Source organism: Vidua chalybeata, chromosome 1, assembly GCF_026979565.1.
Source record: "Vidua chalybeata isolate OUT-0048 chromosome 1, bVidCha1 merged haplotype, whole genome shotgun sequence".
Classification (NCBI taxonomy): Eukaryota; Metazoa; Chordata; class Aves; order Passeriformes; family Viduidae; genus Vidua; species Vidua chalybeata.
In genome coordinates, this window is record NC_071530.1 from 13,749,839 (window position 1) to 13,765,669 (window position 15,831).

Genomic DNA, 15,831 nt, shown 5'->3' on the forward strand with positions numbered 1-15,831 from the left:
GAACATGATCAGTCCAATATACAATACACTAATACCTCTAACAAGTTTGTCTAAAATAAAAGGTATACTTTATGAAATATCAACAGAGAATATAACAATAATATATTACCTTAAAGATATACTGGATCTTAGTTAAAAACGTGATTCAAGAAACTCCATTCAGTTAGGTACCTATTTTAAAATTAAATAATAAATCAGGTTATGGAGAAATTTAGAAGATTCATGTTGGGATTTGAAACGAGTTAGGCTGCTGAAAAACAAAAAGAGCTTGTCTAGATAATTCAGAATGTTATTACTAGCAATGGTAAGATGGTGTCTGGAATTAAAAGAAAGTCAGGACTAGGTAAAGATACATAAGAGCCAACTCAGTGAGGTAATCAGGGGTATGTTGGTTGATAGTATTAATTTTTCTGGCCAATGGAATGTAACTGTAAAAATGGGAAATTGAGTTAAATGTTGGCAATATTCACTTCTATCCTTCTGGATTTTAGTGTCCTCTCTAAAAAACATCTGCTTAAGGGCTCTCCAAAACTGTGGGTGTATCACTGTTTCAGACACGCCTTGCGGTATCTCTTTACTGCATCTCATTAGAGGATGTATATTTTTACCTTGATATTTTCTTACCACGTACTGCTGATAGGTAAGGAGATCAAAGATCAAAGCCCAGGATACTACTTCTATCTGTAATTGAATACCATTGAGAATCGAATACCATAATTTGTGGGTGCAGCCTTATAATATCCTGGTTTTAGGAGTTGAAATTCCACCCTGAAAGCTCATTAAGATAAAGCAGATTGCCTACAAGGTGTTTGTAGAAATCAGTTGCTCATCTGTTGCAAAGTTAATGTTTTGTAGCAAATTCCGTGGTGAAACCCCTTCTTTGGCATTCTTGGAACCAGCACTCTAACTTCATCTAAGGAAAGAACAAAATAAAATAGGTATCTCCCATTTGCTGTCTTTAGATGTGGTGTAAAAAATGCTTGTTAATCAGGAGATTGCAGGAGGGACAGGGGGTGTATGAGTAGCTAGAGATTTCTGGAAAAAACAGCTAGAAAGCCTTAGCAAGCCTTGAAAATATGGAAGTGAATTGGAAAACATATGAAGACTGAGTAACATATGGTTACTGAGGGAATGAAGCTAGAAACTTGTTCAATACAAAAAAATTTGGCTAATGTCTTGTGTTTTTCATTCTTTATGCGTTGGGATTTTTTGTTAGTTATTTAAAGGCTCAGAACAACCGTGCTTGATAGTAGGAACACCAGGTCTCTTTATATTTACCGACTCCAGTATGTGAATAAAAAAAGGGACAAAATGTGAAAGGTTTGGCTGGGTATTTGTAATGCACAATGCTTTTGCACTTATGTCCCTTGTTCCAATCTACTTAGCTTTGGATAAGTGTGATACTTCAATTTTACAGAAATCATTTTCCTGAGCGGCACATTAATAATACAGTCACACATTCTTTATTATTATTTTTGAAAGTATTTCTCTTTGCTTTCCTTTATTCTCCTTGGTCCTGCTTCGATACCTATTTATTTCTCCTCTGTCTACTTTTCAGGTTTTTGAGATTTCTAATCTCGCAATTTCTGTTTCTGTGCCTGCTCTGATCTTTGTCCTGTTAGTAGTGAGGTTTTAGTCTCCCAAGTGTCAAGGACTTGATAGTTGAAAGCAAAGCAAAAAAAACCAAAACCAACAAAAGAGCATGATGAAGGCAGTGAAGCTACAGAAATGAGAGAGGTGGAATGCAAGTCTGTTTTTCATTTGAAGGCAAAGTGGTTGTGGTTTTTTTTTTTTTTTTTTTTTGTTGTTGTTATGTCTTTGTGGAGAAATAGAAGGAAAATGCACCTTTGAAAAAAAAAAATGGAAAAAAAGAACTCCTTTGAAAGAAGAAGGCCTGAAATAAAATCACAAAATATCAAGCCCAACTTATCATTCTTTACTAAGGGGTTACCTTCATGTAACTGTTACTTTGAAATGGTTTGCATGAATATTGTGGCACTTGGATGCAGTAGTTAGTCCTCAGAGAGGTAATAAAAGAAAATCTTGAAGATAATTTTTTTTCGTAATTTGTGGCCTGAAATCCTTGACAGAGTTATCCTTTACAGCCCATATAAGAAAGCATATGAATTCAGTTTTTTTATGCACCATCACAGAATACAGATTCTCAATCTTAAACTTCCATATAAGAAGATCTTGTAATTTGAGAGGCTCACACAATTTAAGCTCTGCTCTCCAGTTTTACAAAAGAAATGCAAATTGCTGATGCAGCTTCAGCCTCTATCCAGTAACTGTTCCCTGGTGAAAACAGGACTGGTGTTTTTACTTTCTTCTTTGCTTATGGACAGAGCCATCGCTCTGCTTCCTCATGAAACGAGGAAATCTCCTGTATCTTGGTTGAAAGGTTGTTTCACCCAGCCATGAGTTTGTGCCATTTGTATAGCTGATGACAGCATGGAACAGATGCACCTATTGCTAAACAGGGTGATTATTTAGAATGTAGGAGATTGCCTGTAATATGAAAAAACTAGTAATTTATCATTATTACATTTCTGTTTCTAAGCATAATTATCTTAATCCTGTTACAGTGCATTGAAATGAACTGTTAATTATGCTATGTAAAACATCTGCCAATTAATTTTTTCCTCATACTCTTTGAAGGTTGATAGTGTTTCAGTAATATTTTGCTTTTACAATTGTCATTCACTCTTAGTTTTCTGAATTCAGAACCAGCAAGTTAACTTTCCTGTTAAGCATAATGCTAGAAAAATAATAATTATCATATGAGTAAGTATTTTCTAAGGAGTGTTGTCTATTGATAAGAAGAGATTCAGAGTTAGAATTCAGGATTTCATTTAATGATTATTGCACTCAGCATCATGGAAAAGCTTCAGTTTTCTTTTCTCATTTGTTTTTCTGTCAAATTGCTGTAAGTGAGCAGAATGTTATGAATTTAAGTGAGTGCAGGATTCGTAACAGTGACATAACAAGAGTGGCTGGTGTGTTGGAACAATATATAAATGATTAGCAGCACTGATAGAAATTGCAAATGGGATTGCTTTTTATTTTCTTCTGAACTCAAACATTTGATATTCCAGTTACTATCTAAATTTCATTTTGATCACTGTGTTTTTTCAGATCCAATTGCTGTTCTTGCCATATTCTTCTCTGTGTTATTCTGAGTAAATTAGCTAGCTACCCTTTTTATGCAAGAATTCCTTGCCTGTAGGAAAGGGGTGATGCTGGTCAGAGGCATTTTGTCAGAACTAATGAATAGTTACTTTTGTATGCTTTTTGTTCATAAGTTTTCATATTGTGAGTATGAGAGGCAATACTAGGAAAATGCCTAGAAATACATTATTTGTATTGATTATTAGATACAAAATTCATGTGGAAAAAAATCACAGTCAGTGTTGAGCTTTAAGAGGATGTATTCTGAGTGCGTGTGTGTTTGTCTTTTGCTCAGAAGCTGTTTGTATTACTTCAAGATACCTAGTCACTGGGGATGCATCCAGAGATATTTTTTAAAAGCTGTAATAAGTTCCCACCACTTCCTATTTAGTACCTATATAGAACTTCAGCTTGGTGGTTCAAATGTCTGAACATTGAGCCAAGATCATAGATGGACTAATGTCAGACTATACCACCAGCAGTGTTGTTATCAATAGCTACAGAATGATTTTATTGAAAGAGGATATGTCTGACTGATGATTAAGCTGATGCTGTTATTTCCTCCTTGATGCTTAGGAATGCTGTAGGAATGCATATATTTTTGTACCTTTTTACCTTCTAATGGTATGAGGCACAAGGGTGATTACAATGTTTTAAAAGCATTTTTAATGCAATTTTGAGTGGTTTCAGCTAATAATTTTAATCAAGATTTAGATCACTGCCCATATGAAAGAAATAGGTAGTGAATGTGTGATTTCTGCAAGGTACTGTTGTAGTTTCAATCTTTTACCATAGGAGATACTCTAGTATTAAATAGCATGTTCTGGCACATTTATGACTTGTGATAAGACATTAATTCCTACTGAATAATTAATATAACAGTTAAGTGGCTCTGATCATGAATGCTTTTTGACCAGTCTGAATTTCCTGGAACATTCAGTGATAAGCCACATAAGCTTCTGCATAATGCAGTACTTAGTACTGACCCTCAGGCTCAGTTTTGACTGTTGGCAGCTGGTGATTTACCTGAGATGTGCTGTGGCACGCTTAAACTGGCTTTGTGCAGCACCATAGGGAGCCTGTGGCTGCCTTCTGAAGACTGGCATTGAAGACACTTGCTGAAAAATTCTCAGTTTCATCTGAGACAACATAACATGTCCCTCCACTGTGACAGGGTTGTCTTAGTGCCACCATTGCAGAGTCATCCAGAAGCCACACCTGTGTGTACAAACTTGTTGATTTGGAGCAAACCTAGTTTTATTGCATCATTGCCATTAGACTCTTTGTGTTGATTCTCCCTTGATATTAAATGCAGGGAAAATAGTGAGATTAAATGGTTTGCCATAGTTGCCTGAAAGTTTGCAGCAGAAATAGATGTGAGACACAGATCCCCCTGAGGTGCTCCATACTGGCATTACTTCATGGGGAATGTGTTTCCTGCCATGGATTTCTACAAAGGCATTATTTCTTTTTCAGCTTGTTCTTCCTATCTGTCTTTTCCAGACACTATCTCTTTCTTTAGTCTTTCAGGTCTTGTAAATCCGATAGGCCAGTGAGAGAAGTATAAGGATTTTTAGGGATCTCTGTCATTAGTGTGTTGGGCATTGAAGTTTTTCTTGAAGAAGGGATACTGCAGAGAGCTGTAACTTTATAGGTTTCTTTGGCAGAACAGACACCTACTGTGTACCTAATCCCTTGGTTTTCACTTCTCTAGGATAAGCAAAGTGTAAAGAAATGGGGTTAGCATTACAATCATATGTTTTTGTTTCAGGACATACAGTAGGAACACGAAGTTTGAATAGAACAGCAGTTTTGAACATAGTATGTTGGCCTAAATAAAGTACAGTCATTATGGTACCTGCAACAGACTGGTGCCTGTGAAAAGTTCTGAGATTAAGAACCAATAGAATGTAATTTTAATGGTGTATCAGTTTTTGAAATGTGGAATCTCATTTGATTAAACCAGTTTCTATGACAGCCCAGATCAGAGTGTTGGCATTAGGGAGAGTAATGTAAGAATAGACAAGCAATGGACTTGTTATAGGGAAAAGTAACAAACATGTGGATGTGCTTAAAAATGGGCTTTTACAGAGCTTTGATTTCCATTCTAAATGAAAATCACATGCTAGAATTTTTTGTGCTTTGAAAAAGCATTTAATTTCTTCCTAAATCATATCTTAATCCATCCAAACTTTTAAACTGAAGTTATTTTTTGCATGTGGAACATCTTTTTTGATATTAAATTAAATCCTTAAAATGGACATAACAGGAAATGCAGTGGGGCTGTTTTACAGTACTTTCATGAACTAGCATTTTTGCCTATAAATACTCACTAAAGTTAATCCATATCTAATACACAAAAAACTCTTCCTTGATGGGATTAAGATTAAAGCAGAGCACATTTCCCATAAAATCTCAGAATTCAGATCTAGTTTTTGATATCTAGCAGCTGGTGTTTGATTTGAATGAATGCAATCTTTGCCAGATGTGACATATTAACTTTACTAATATGAATAATGAGTCCCTGTATATGAGCAAATAAGATTCATTAGTGTTTATCTAACATATGACAGATATTAAAATTCTTAGTCTAGGAAGTGAAAGGAAAAGAAAGCAAGCATAAGAATTCTGGTTGTTTAGTTGGCTTGAGCCCTGTATAATTTTATAATCCGGTAAGTAGTCATTTAGGTCCTCAAAACCTATAATGCAACACAACCGTTTGATAAAAAAAAAAGAAAAAAGATAAATGGTCTTGTATTTCAGGAGAAAACTGGGTTGGACTGTGCATGCCACTATTGGATCAGTAGGCTGGATTTTCTCTGCTGATGGAGTTGCTCTAATTATATTTTTCTTTAATGCCTACCCATGGTGGAATGCACCAGCTCTCCGTTACTCCTCCCAAGGAGATCCCTCAGCTGTTGTTGGGAAGGTGTGTTTCAGGCCACCTACATTGCTCTGTTTTCAGTACCTCCAGCAGTAATACAGTACATTTTTATAAGTACTAAACATCACCCCCACAAAACAGTTGTTGACCAAAGAAGCTGTTTTTTTTCCTTAGAGGTGTTTGTTTAATGTGTTCTACATTTGTATATATCATGGCATAGGATGAGAGTGAGTCATGATTTTTTTGTGTACCTCAGTTTAGAGGGTGGCCTGGTAAGACAGCAGTGTCACCCACTTAACTTGAAGGACAAAACAGTTTGAGTCACCCCTGATGTTAAGAATGTCTTTGCACAATAGCTAAGTGAAATCTCCTCTCTTGCATATATCCTGCTGCATTCTGTTTTGTTACAATAATACAGAGACAAGTTTTACTGGTTTCCCAAACTATAGGGCTCATGATTCCTTAGTATTGTGGGTACCTTATAAGAAATAATTAAATAATGGATGCTCTATTAAAATCTTCTAAAGACTGAAAATATTTTGGGAAAAGCTGTTATGTTAGGTTGGAATTCCCTATTATTGGAACCCAATGACTAAACTTGGGATTTTGAAATTTCCAGTAGTATTACAGCCTACACTTCCTAGAGAGCTCTTATATGCACCAAACTCATCTTTTGAGAACTTCAGGTTTTCCATCTGGATAAATTGTAAAGAGAGAAGACACGTTTGTGAGACAAAAGGTTGATAGATTAACAAAATAGTATTTAAACAGTGGCTAACAGGACTGTAATGTTAGAAGGCTGGACACAACGGAACTTGAGACAGGTAAATTGAATAGTGAATGGGGTCATTCAAGTTATTAGGTAGTGTTTGTGCTGTAGTTAATTAGTCATATGAATCTCATCGTTGTGGTGTATATATATACACACATGTAAGGGTGTGTTGTATGTGTACATGCATATACATGTGCATTCAAGCTTGTAAAAGTTTTCCTGTGCATGTGTTCATATATATAACTGGAGAGGCAGAGCTTTATTGCTTGCTCTGTGAAGGGGAACAGGAGCACATTTTTGTATACATAGTCACAAAGTAACGTGCAGACAAGTTTCAGTGACTGAATAACTGCTGAGAAGGCAGCAGGTCTAAGCTTGCAAGAGAATGCACTTCACTGGAGAGGCTGCCAGACTTGTAGCAGCAGCAAGTCACTTAGGAAACCTGTCCTAACTTGACTGCAAATTGCTTCCCCTGTTAGGTGGGAGGAAGGTTTTCTTTGCTGTTCAGTTTCTGTTTTCACCCATCTCATGCTGCTTACTCACCAGCTGAACCCTGATGAGGTCCTGCAAATGGAGGAAGTCCCAAGCAATAGTGTGTAAAACATGAGCCCCCAGCGGGTCGAGAGAGGTGCTCTGCTCCTCACTGGTGTGGCCTCACCTTGGAAATTGTGTGAAGTTCTGGGCACTGCAGGATAAGAAAGTTCTGAAGCTATTAGAGAGTGTCCAAAGGAGAGCAACAAGAATAGTGAAGGGCCTTGAGGGAAAGGTGTGTGAGGAGCAGCTGAGGTCACTTGGTCTGTTCAGCCTGGAGAAGAGGAGACCAAGGGGAGACCTCATTGTGGTCTTCAACATCCTGATGAGGGGAAGAGGAGGGGCAGACACGAATCTCTTCTCTGTGGTGATCTGTGACAGGACCTAAGGGAATGGCCTTAAGCTGTGTCAGGGGAGGTTTAGGCTGGGTATCAGTCACCCAGAGGGTGGTTGGACACTGGAACAGGCTCTCCAGGGAAGTTGTCACAGCAGCGGCCTGACAGAGTTCCAGAAGCGTTTGGACAATGCTCTCAGGCACAGGGTGTGACTCTTGGGGTGTCCTGTACAGGGCCAGGAGTTTGACTTGATGATCTTTGAGGTCCCTTCCAAGTCAACATATTCTGTAATTCTGTGATACAAGGATAAAGAGGAGATGCTGTTAGTAGTATGATGAGAAAACTAATGGCACTGTAACTGTTGAAATCTATTTTAATGTTGTTTATAAAATTAAATCTGATTTTATGATCAGATCAGAACTTATGTAGACAATAATGTTATGTGGGAGAGAAAAACAATTCCCCCCCCATTTATCTTACGGCTTTTTAAAATCTGTATATATCAAAACACTGCTGTAAGTTTGCTCTAGTCAGGAAGTTTATCTTTAAATTTACAATATATTTATGTTGTATATAAAAAGTGAAAAACTTATCTCAAATGTTGTTTAGCATAAATTGATGCAAGTACGATGTTGAAGCCAAAAAAGTCACCTACATATTTTATCACCAATCAAATTTTTATTATAAATTACATACTTGAGCAGCTTCATTCATCCAACTGAAGTCATTTCAGATGACCTTTTCCTCAGCAGCCTCTGTCTGAACAGAATATTGTTCTGCTGTTAATTGTTTTGGACATAGTGTGTGAAAAATCTTAAGGGAGTTGAATTTTGTTATTCAGGGTTCACAGTACATAATTTTGCTTGCATGTTTACTGCTGGCATGTCAAAATACATGACGGAATAAATTTCTCCTACAGATCAACTAATCATGAAAATAGTGTTGAGGTGTTTGATTGACATAGCGAAGCTGTTAATTTAGAGAGTAACAAGATCAAATGGAAGCTACTGCAATTAAGAAGTGATGTGTTCTCAGCTGAAAATTTTTAATGCTGCATTTTAGATTTTTGTGCATTTTAATGCTGTCTCATGGACATATTAGGGAATTTCTGTGATTTGTTACATTTAAATACTTAATGTTCAACACAATTTCAGTGCAAAGTTTACTCTTTTATAATAGCTGTTTTTATATTGATTGGGGAGAGTTGCTGAACATGTAATGTTTCTGTACTCTAAAGGGCTTTAGAGAACAAAGGATTCAGTCATTATGAGATTTTGCTGGGGCTTTTTTGTTTTGTTTTCATCTTTATAACTTTGGTTCAAAATATTATAGTAGCAGGCTAAAAATCTTCCTGCTCACAGTCATTCTCTGTGACTGGCTCCTTTATGAAGTGTGCTTAGGTGGGAAAAACTGTAGATACCCTATGAAGTCCCTCAAGAAATTTAGCCATAGCCTAGTAATGGTAATTTTCTTCCTTAAGTGATTTGAGCAATTTTCTCATGCTTTCAGCACTTCTGATCTAGTGCTGAGGCTGCTGTTTCTCATTTTTTCATAAGCATGATCTGCTCGCTCATGTACAGCTGCTACAGTGTAGTTTGTTCCAGGTTTTGGCCTCACATTTCGGCTGCACACTCAGGTGTATGTAGCCTAATATTGCCTTATTTCCTTATTCAAGATTGCAGGAAACAAGTGAGCATAAACCTCACATTAAAACCAGTGCTGAACTGATAATGCATCTCTTTGGTCTCACTGAAGAGAAGTAGGGTAGAGGCCATTAGCCAAGTCTTTGGGGATTCTTGTGAGATACTCACTCCAATTGACCCTTTGTCATTTAGAAATGCACCTGACAGGCCTGGGAGACTGCTTTGCCTGAAGTTTTGGTGGATTGTTTGAAGATTAGAAAATACTGAAGGAAGAGGGAAATTGATTCTAAATTTATGTTAAGAGTAATAAAGAAAAATTCAATAAGCATATCTGCTTTCCTGGATAAGTCATACATCCTACCTTGGCTTTATTTCTCTTTTGGCTCACAAGGTTTATTCCTGCTACTATTTATTAAGGAATGTGAAAGTGATCAGTGTTACAGAAACTATAAGGTAACATGCATCTGTGTCAGATTGTTTTATTCTGCAGCTGCTCGACAAAATGTGGATTCACATGTATGCTAAAGCTAGTGCTTCTGTGAGCCAAGCAGTAAAATTAGGGGGGTAATTTTCCCATAATTTGGGAAACACCTTTTAGATAGAGTGTTTTTCAATGGTCACAATACACCTTTCCATTCCTCACAGCTAGCGTTGGTCATGCTGTTTCGTGTGGCCAAGAGATGTGTTTGAATAGTGGGATTCACAACGTGAATAGCTAGTGCCTAGCTATGGCACGTTGATAGGAGATGTTTTTTTTTTTAATTTTTGGGGGGTTTATTGGTGTTTTTTTTTTGATGAACCATTGTGCTTAGTTATAAGCAAAAGGAGTCTAGTGCAAAGGGGAGGGCTCGTGAACACATGAAGGTTCACGCTTTTAACCAAGTGGGAAAAGATAGAGCTCCTGTTTTTCTTCCCTCAGCTGTTGCAGCTCTCTCAGCAGTCTGACTGCCTTCCCATGTGACATTTTTGCACTGCATTTCTAGGTCAGTGGTGACACAACTAGCATGCTTGTGCCCAAATTGATCATCTCAGTCTGCTGTACTCCACATGGCTTTCACATCTATCTTTGCCATAGGCTGTGTTTGCATTTCCTGAAAACTTAAGAAACAGGGACAGCTCAGCAGGCACGTGTTAACTTCTCTCATACGTCTTCTCACTCATATGAATGAGCTTAGCAAATAGATCAGTGATGTGGGAAAAGTTGGTATAAAATCACTGTCAGAAACAGAGGTGGCATGTTCCTGAGATTATGAAAATTTGGCCAGATTAATTCTTCCAGAGAAGAACTGCTGATGCTGGACATTAGTGTGCACCTTCTGCTGTATGTTCTCTTTCTCTTTTATGTGGGTGAAAAATCCCTAGCACAGTTGGGTTCACAAGCAGAGAATTGCCTTTAAGGGCATAACTTTTTTCTTTAATTGATAAAGTTATAACCAAAAATGGTTATATCTGCTTTGTTAGATTTGAAAGAGGATTAGAAACAAGTGAACAGCATCTACTGTAAGAGATAGGGCTGGTGAACAGCCTGTCCCTCCCATTCCTCCCTTTGGCAGAAGTCTCTTGGACATGAGCACTGCTCCTCAGGGCGTGGCCATTTTCATTCCTGGCTGTTGTGCTCATGCTGCTGCCCCAGGAGTGTCACTGCTCTGTGGGGACACTGCAAGGCCTCTGGTCCCAGCCTACTGCCACCCTGAATTTGGCAGGAGGTGAAGCATGAGGCTGGTCACCTGTACTTGTATGGCTTTTGGATGCATGGAAAGGTGTCACTGAGCAGCTCCTTGCTGGCAACTGTGGCAGGCTGTGACTGTAATTCGGGGTGCTTAAAACCTGGGATTTTCCCAGCCAGGCTAAGACTGGGTATTGAGGACAACAAAGATCCAGAAAGATGGTGGGTAAGAGGACAGAGGTGAAGGGCTGAGCTGGGAAAAATAGGAAAATTGGCACTTAGAGCTGAATTTGATGATAAGCCTGGCAATAGCAGAGACATGTGCTGTTGCAGATCTCAGCTGTGTAGTTTTCTGGTTTTTCCTAACGCAGATAATTTTAAATAAAATGAGGTGAACAAGTAATTTTTGAATTTAATTTTCTTGCACTTAGTTTCTCCCTAAGACTGCAAACCTCCATAGATGATGATGGTACTTAAAAAATTCTGTAGGTTTGCAAGTAGGAAAATATTTCTGATAAAGCTCTCTTTTGGCTAATGAAATAGCAGCTTATGTGTGAGTTAGTATTGATGATTCAGTAATGACATGTGATGCAATTACTTTACTAGAGAGAGAAGCACTTAGACACAAATTTAAGATATTTCTGAACCTAGGCGTCAACTGGAGGTGATTGAAAATACACTATTTCTACACATTTCTTCACATAATTACTGTGGAAAATATTGTGGCATTGTAGTAGAAAGCAGAGAGTTTTGAATGCTAATAGCTGTAGGGGGAAGAGAATTCCCAGAGAAATGCTATTCTATAATCCCATGCTAATCTCCCCAACAGAAAGCAGAAGAAGAGGAGCTTGTCCTCACACCTGATGGCACCAGGGAATTCCTCACTTTTGAAGTTCCACTGAATGACTCTGGGTCAGCTGGGCTTGGTGTGAGTGTCAAAGGTAACCGGTCAAAAGAAAACCATGCCGATTTAGGAATCTTTGTCAAGTCCATTATTAACGGCGGAGCAGCATCCAAGGTAAGAGGGAGTTTTCCATAATAAGTTATTTTGAAAATATCCATAGATCGAAGCAGAATGAGATCTGTAATGTTCACCAATTATGCCATCAGAGATAACATTTAGATTTCTACTCACATGTTTGCACGTTCCAGGATTTAAACAGCCCTAACAGATTCGGGAAGGAACGAGCTGTCTCTGGTACAGTTCCATTAGTATGCTATTTGAGCAAACAGATTATGATAATAGCTTTCAGTGCAAATCTGTAATTGGAATAGACATTTCCTATAGTGGCTGCAATGGAAGCTATTATTGCAGTGTTCATTTCGCCATAAACCCTTAGGACCAAGTGTAGTTGGTTGAATATTTTTCTTTTGATTTTTTTTTTTTTTTTTTTTTTCTTTTTTTTTTTTATTCTCTCCAGTAGACAAAGCTTCCTTTGTGTGTGTTTTATGTAACTATCTATAATTTTTACTTTTCCAGGATGGCAGACTTCGAGTGAATGATCAACTAATAGCAGTTAATGGAGAATCATTATTGGGCAAAACAAATCAAGATGCTATGGAAACCTTAAGGAGGTCCATGTCCACTGAAGGAAACAAACGAGGAATGATTCAGCTTATTGTGGCGAGGCGAATAAGTAAATGCAATGAGGTAATAAGCTTTTGATAACGGGATTGACAATTTTCACTTTTGAGGTATTTGTGTTTACAGGAGATGTCATGTTTCCTCTGGGACTTGAAAAATAATATCTGAGAAGCTAAAGAAAGAGAGAACTACAGAATTATCTGAATTTCAGTGTTAGACATGCTAACATTATTACTGATCAATAAAGTTTTTCTTTCAAGTATTTTTGTCAATGAAAACGGGAAACACTGAATAAAACTATATTGATTTTGTAATTGGATCTCACTGTTTACGTGACTTTTGTTCAGCGGAGTTTTTTATGGAGGTCTATTAGATCTTTCATTTATAGACTTTTTTGTTAACTGACTTGTTTCTTTGTCACTTCCAGTTTTTTTTAAGTAAGAGTAGAGCTCTTCTGTTTCATTATTATATTTTATCTAAACAAAAGTTTCATGTATGGATTCTACAAAACTTTGTCTTGGCTTTAATTGTGGGGGAGGTTGAACTACTGAATTCAGGGTGAAGTGATGATTCTTCTGATGATTTGCAACTTTTGTCTTCTCTAGTGCAATGTTAATATGTTGATGTTTTGCAATATATTAATTATTTCTAATAGCTTATCTTCTGTTTAAAGTAAGTAATGCTATATACCAGGAATATATGGACATATAATGAGAAGGACTGTAGATGTTGGGGAGGACTGAATTAGACTTCAGAACAAATTGGAGAAAGAACAGTTAAATAGGATACAGCTGAATGGCATGTCAGAAAAGCATCTCTTCTTTAGAAATCTAAAAGTCAATTCTTTCATTCTTGCTAATACTAAGGCCTTATCAGGAATGTTATTTCTTGATCATCATGCTTCAAAAACTATTTGCACAAATTGGTTTAGTATCACTGCTCCTGCCTAGGGGAAAAAAGAATGGTTTACTTTTTAATGCATAAATCTAATCTTTAGAAAAAAAATAGTCCATAGTGTATTATAAAATCATGTCTGAAAAAGGCACTAGGCATTTTAAAGTGTTAAGCTCCTCTTGATTAACTGCTTATACAAAGGTTTTGTACTCTGCATGTTTATATATGCACACTGCTAGAAAGCCAGCTTGGATGCACGGTGTGTCTTGCTTAGTGTTGAAGGAATTCTGACCTTTTTGTATGTAGTGATGTCCTTATCTAGCCCTAATTCAGCCTGTCCTTTGGAGACCGTTCCTTATTCTTAACCAATTTCAGACTCTACTACATGCTACTACATAAAAAGGGTGAAATATTTTAGATTATTTCTGTGTTTAGTTTTTTTTTTTTTTTTTCTAAAAGGATGTAGAAGATGATCCCTTTTCTCCTAATGAAAGTTGTTTGTAAACACAAGGGAGGTAATCCAGCAGTGATGAAACAAAGACATTTCTCCTTGAATCCAACACAATTTTTACTCACTTAAGAACAGCTTGGTCCCCTGTATCTGCTTGACATTTAGTACAATTTATTTTGCAGGAATCATGTGCCAAAAGCAGCACAGCTGACTGCAGTAAATGTGCTTCAAGATAAAAGAACTGATTGTGGAAATAGATTTAGATACTCTGAAAAATACCTGCACGAGGACAGGATATGCCCTGTCTTTCTGGGCCTCCTTTACAGTTTTTGTGCATTTTCCTAACTCTGTAAGAAGATGGCAAGATGAGCTGTAATGATTAGGAAAGCATTGATATGTCACTATTGCTGTAGTAATCAGAAAGTTACAAAGTAACTTTTGTAAGTAGTTTTTCCTAGGAATGATTGCTTTTATCACACTTATCCAAAGGAAATATGATGTCAGTACCGTTTGCATATTTTAATATGATGAAAGGATGACTTGCATGGATATAAAGCTGTTTACTTGCTGAGCTGGCAGTATGGAAGAAGTCACTTTTCTGGAAGTCTTGCAATGCCCAGACTTCAATGAAATGAAAAGCAAAGAGAGTTTTTTTTTCTTGGTATTTTGCAATTAAACCCTATATCCTCCTTCAAGAATGTGACCAATTTAAGCTTTAGATGTTATTAAGCTGATGTAACACTGATAAGCTGTGATAATGTTATTTCTGAATGTTGCAGGAATACCATATATGAGTGTGGTATTCAGTCAGCTCAGTCCCTCATTAGTAGCTGTGGGGCCTGAGAACTGGCTGGTGACAGCATTGCCTCAGTGGCTGGCCATGTCTTGGCTGTATTGTGCTTAATTCAGCAACACAGATTGCTTAGACATGCTGGTATACAAATTTTCCCCTTGGAACATTCCAGTAACAGCCACCAGGAACGATTTTTAGTATTAGAACACAAAAAGAAATTACATTTTACTGGCAGCAAATTCAGGAGCTTGCAGATTAGAAGCAAAAGCATTAAAAAGGCACACCCTTATCTTAATAACTCCCACCTCTTATCACCATAGAAGCACAGAATCCTTTAGACTGAAGATTATTGACTCCAATCATTAGCCCAGCACTGCCAAGTCCACTCCTGAACTATATTGCCAAGTGCCACATCTATACATGTTTTAAAGACCTGCAGGGATGGTGACTCAGCCGTTTCCCTTGGCATCCTGTTCCAAAGCTTGACTATACTTTTCATGAAATATTTTACCTAATATCCAGTCTGAATCTTCCCTGGCACAACTGGTGACTGTTTGCTCTTGTCCTATCACTTTTTACCTGGGAGAAGGCACCAACCCCCACCTGTGTAAATCCTTCTTTTAGGCAGTTGTAGACAGCAAAAAGCTCTCCTTAGCCTTCTCTTTGTTCCAGGCTAAACACCCCCCAGCTCCTCAGAAATGGGGGTTTACTGGATTAATCAAATATAAAAAGAAATGTTCGACTTTTGAGAAAGTATTTCCTGGTGTTATCTATGCTCTTCTCCCTCTTCTTGTTCTTCAAAGGAGTCACCATAAAAAAACAGCAGATAAAAATATCCTGTTCAACTGATTCTTTCCTTTGTTGATTCAGCATTGTATGTGCCCACTTTGTAGACAAAAACGTAGCTTTGTTTCTTGTTAGTCTGAACTACAGTTAAGTGGAACTAGTTTGGTGTTATTCCCTTTTGTGTGTCACCAAGAACAGTGTTCACTCTGCTCGAGGGCATGGTCAGTCCTGCGAGCTCAGGTCTTGGCTGATTCCCTGCCACACCATGGAGCACCCACAAGTGTCTCAGAAGGGAAATCCGTGTGAGGGATGATAACGCCAAT

General features: G+C 37.5%; 1 protein-coding gene across 24 annotated transcripts in view; it reads left to right on the forward strand.

The window, feature by feature from the left end:
* The window catches only part of PARD3 (par-3 family cell polarity regulator), a 487,425-nt gene that overhangs the window by 300,231 nt on the left and 171,363 nt on the right, over window positions 1-15,831 (forward strand). For all 24 annotated transcript variants that reach the window (XR_008429410.1, XM_053935684.1, XM_053935553.1 and 21 more), the window contains 2 exons: window positions 11,829-12,017; window positions 12,480-12,650. Coding sequence is in view for 23 of the 24 variants with exons in the window: in XM_053935684.1 (XP_053791659.1) it covers window positions 11,829-12,017; window positions 12,480-12,650 (360 nt within the window). In the remaining variant the exon portion in view is untranslated. The remainder of the gene's footprint in view (window positions 1-11,828; window positions 12,018-12,479; window positions 12,651-15,831) is intronic.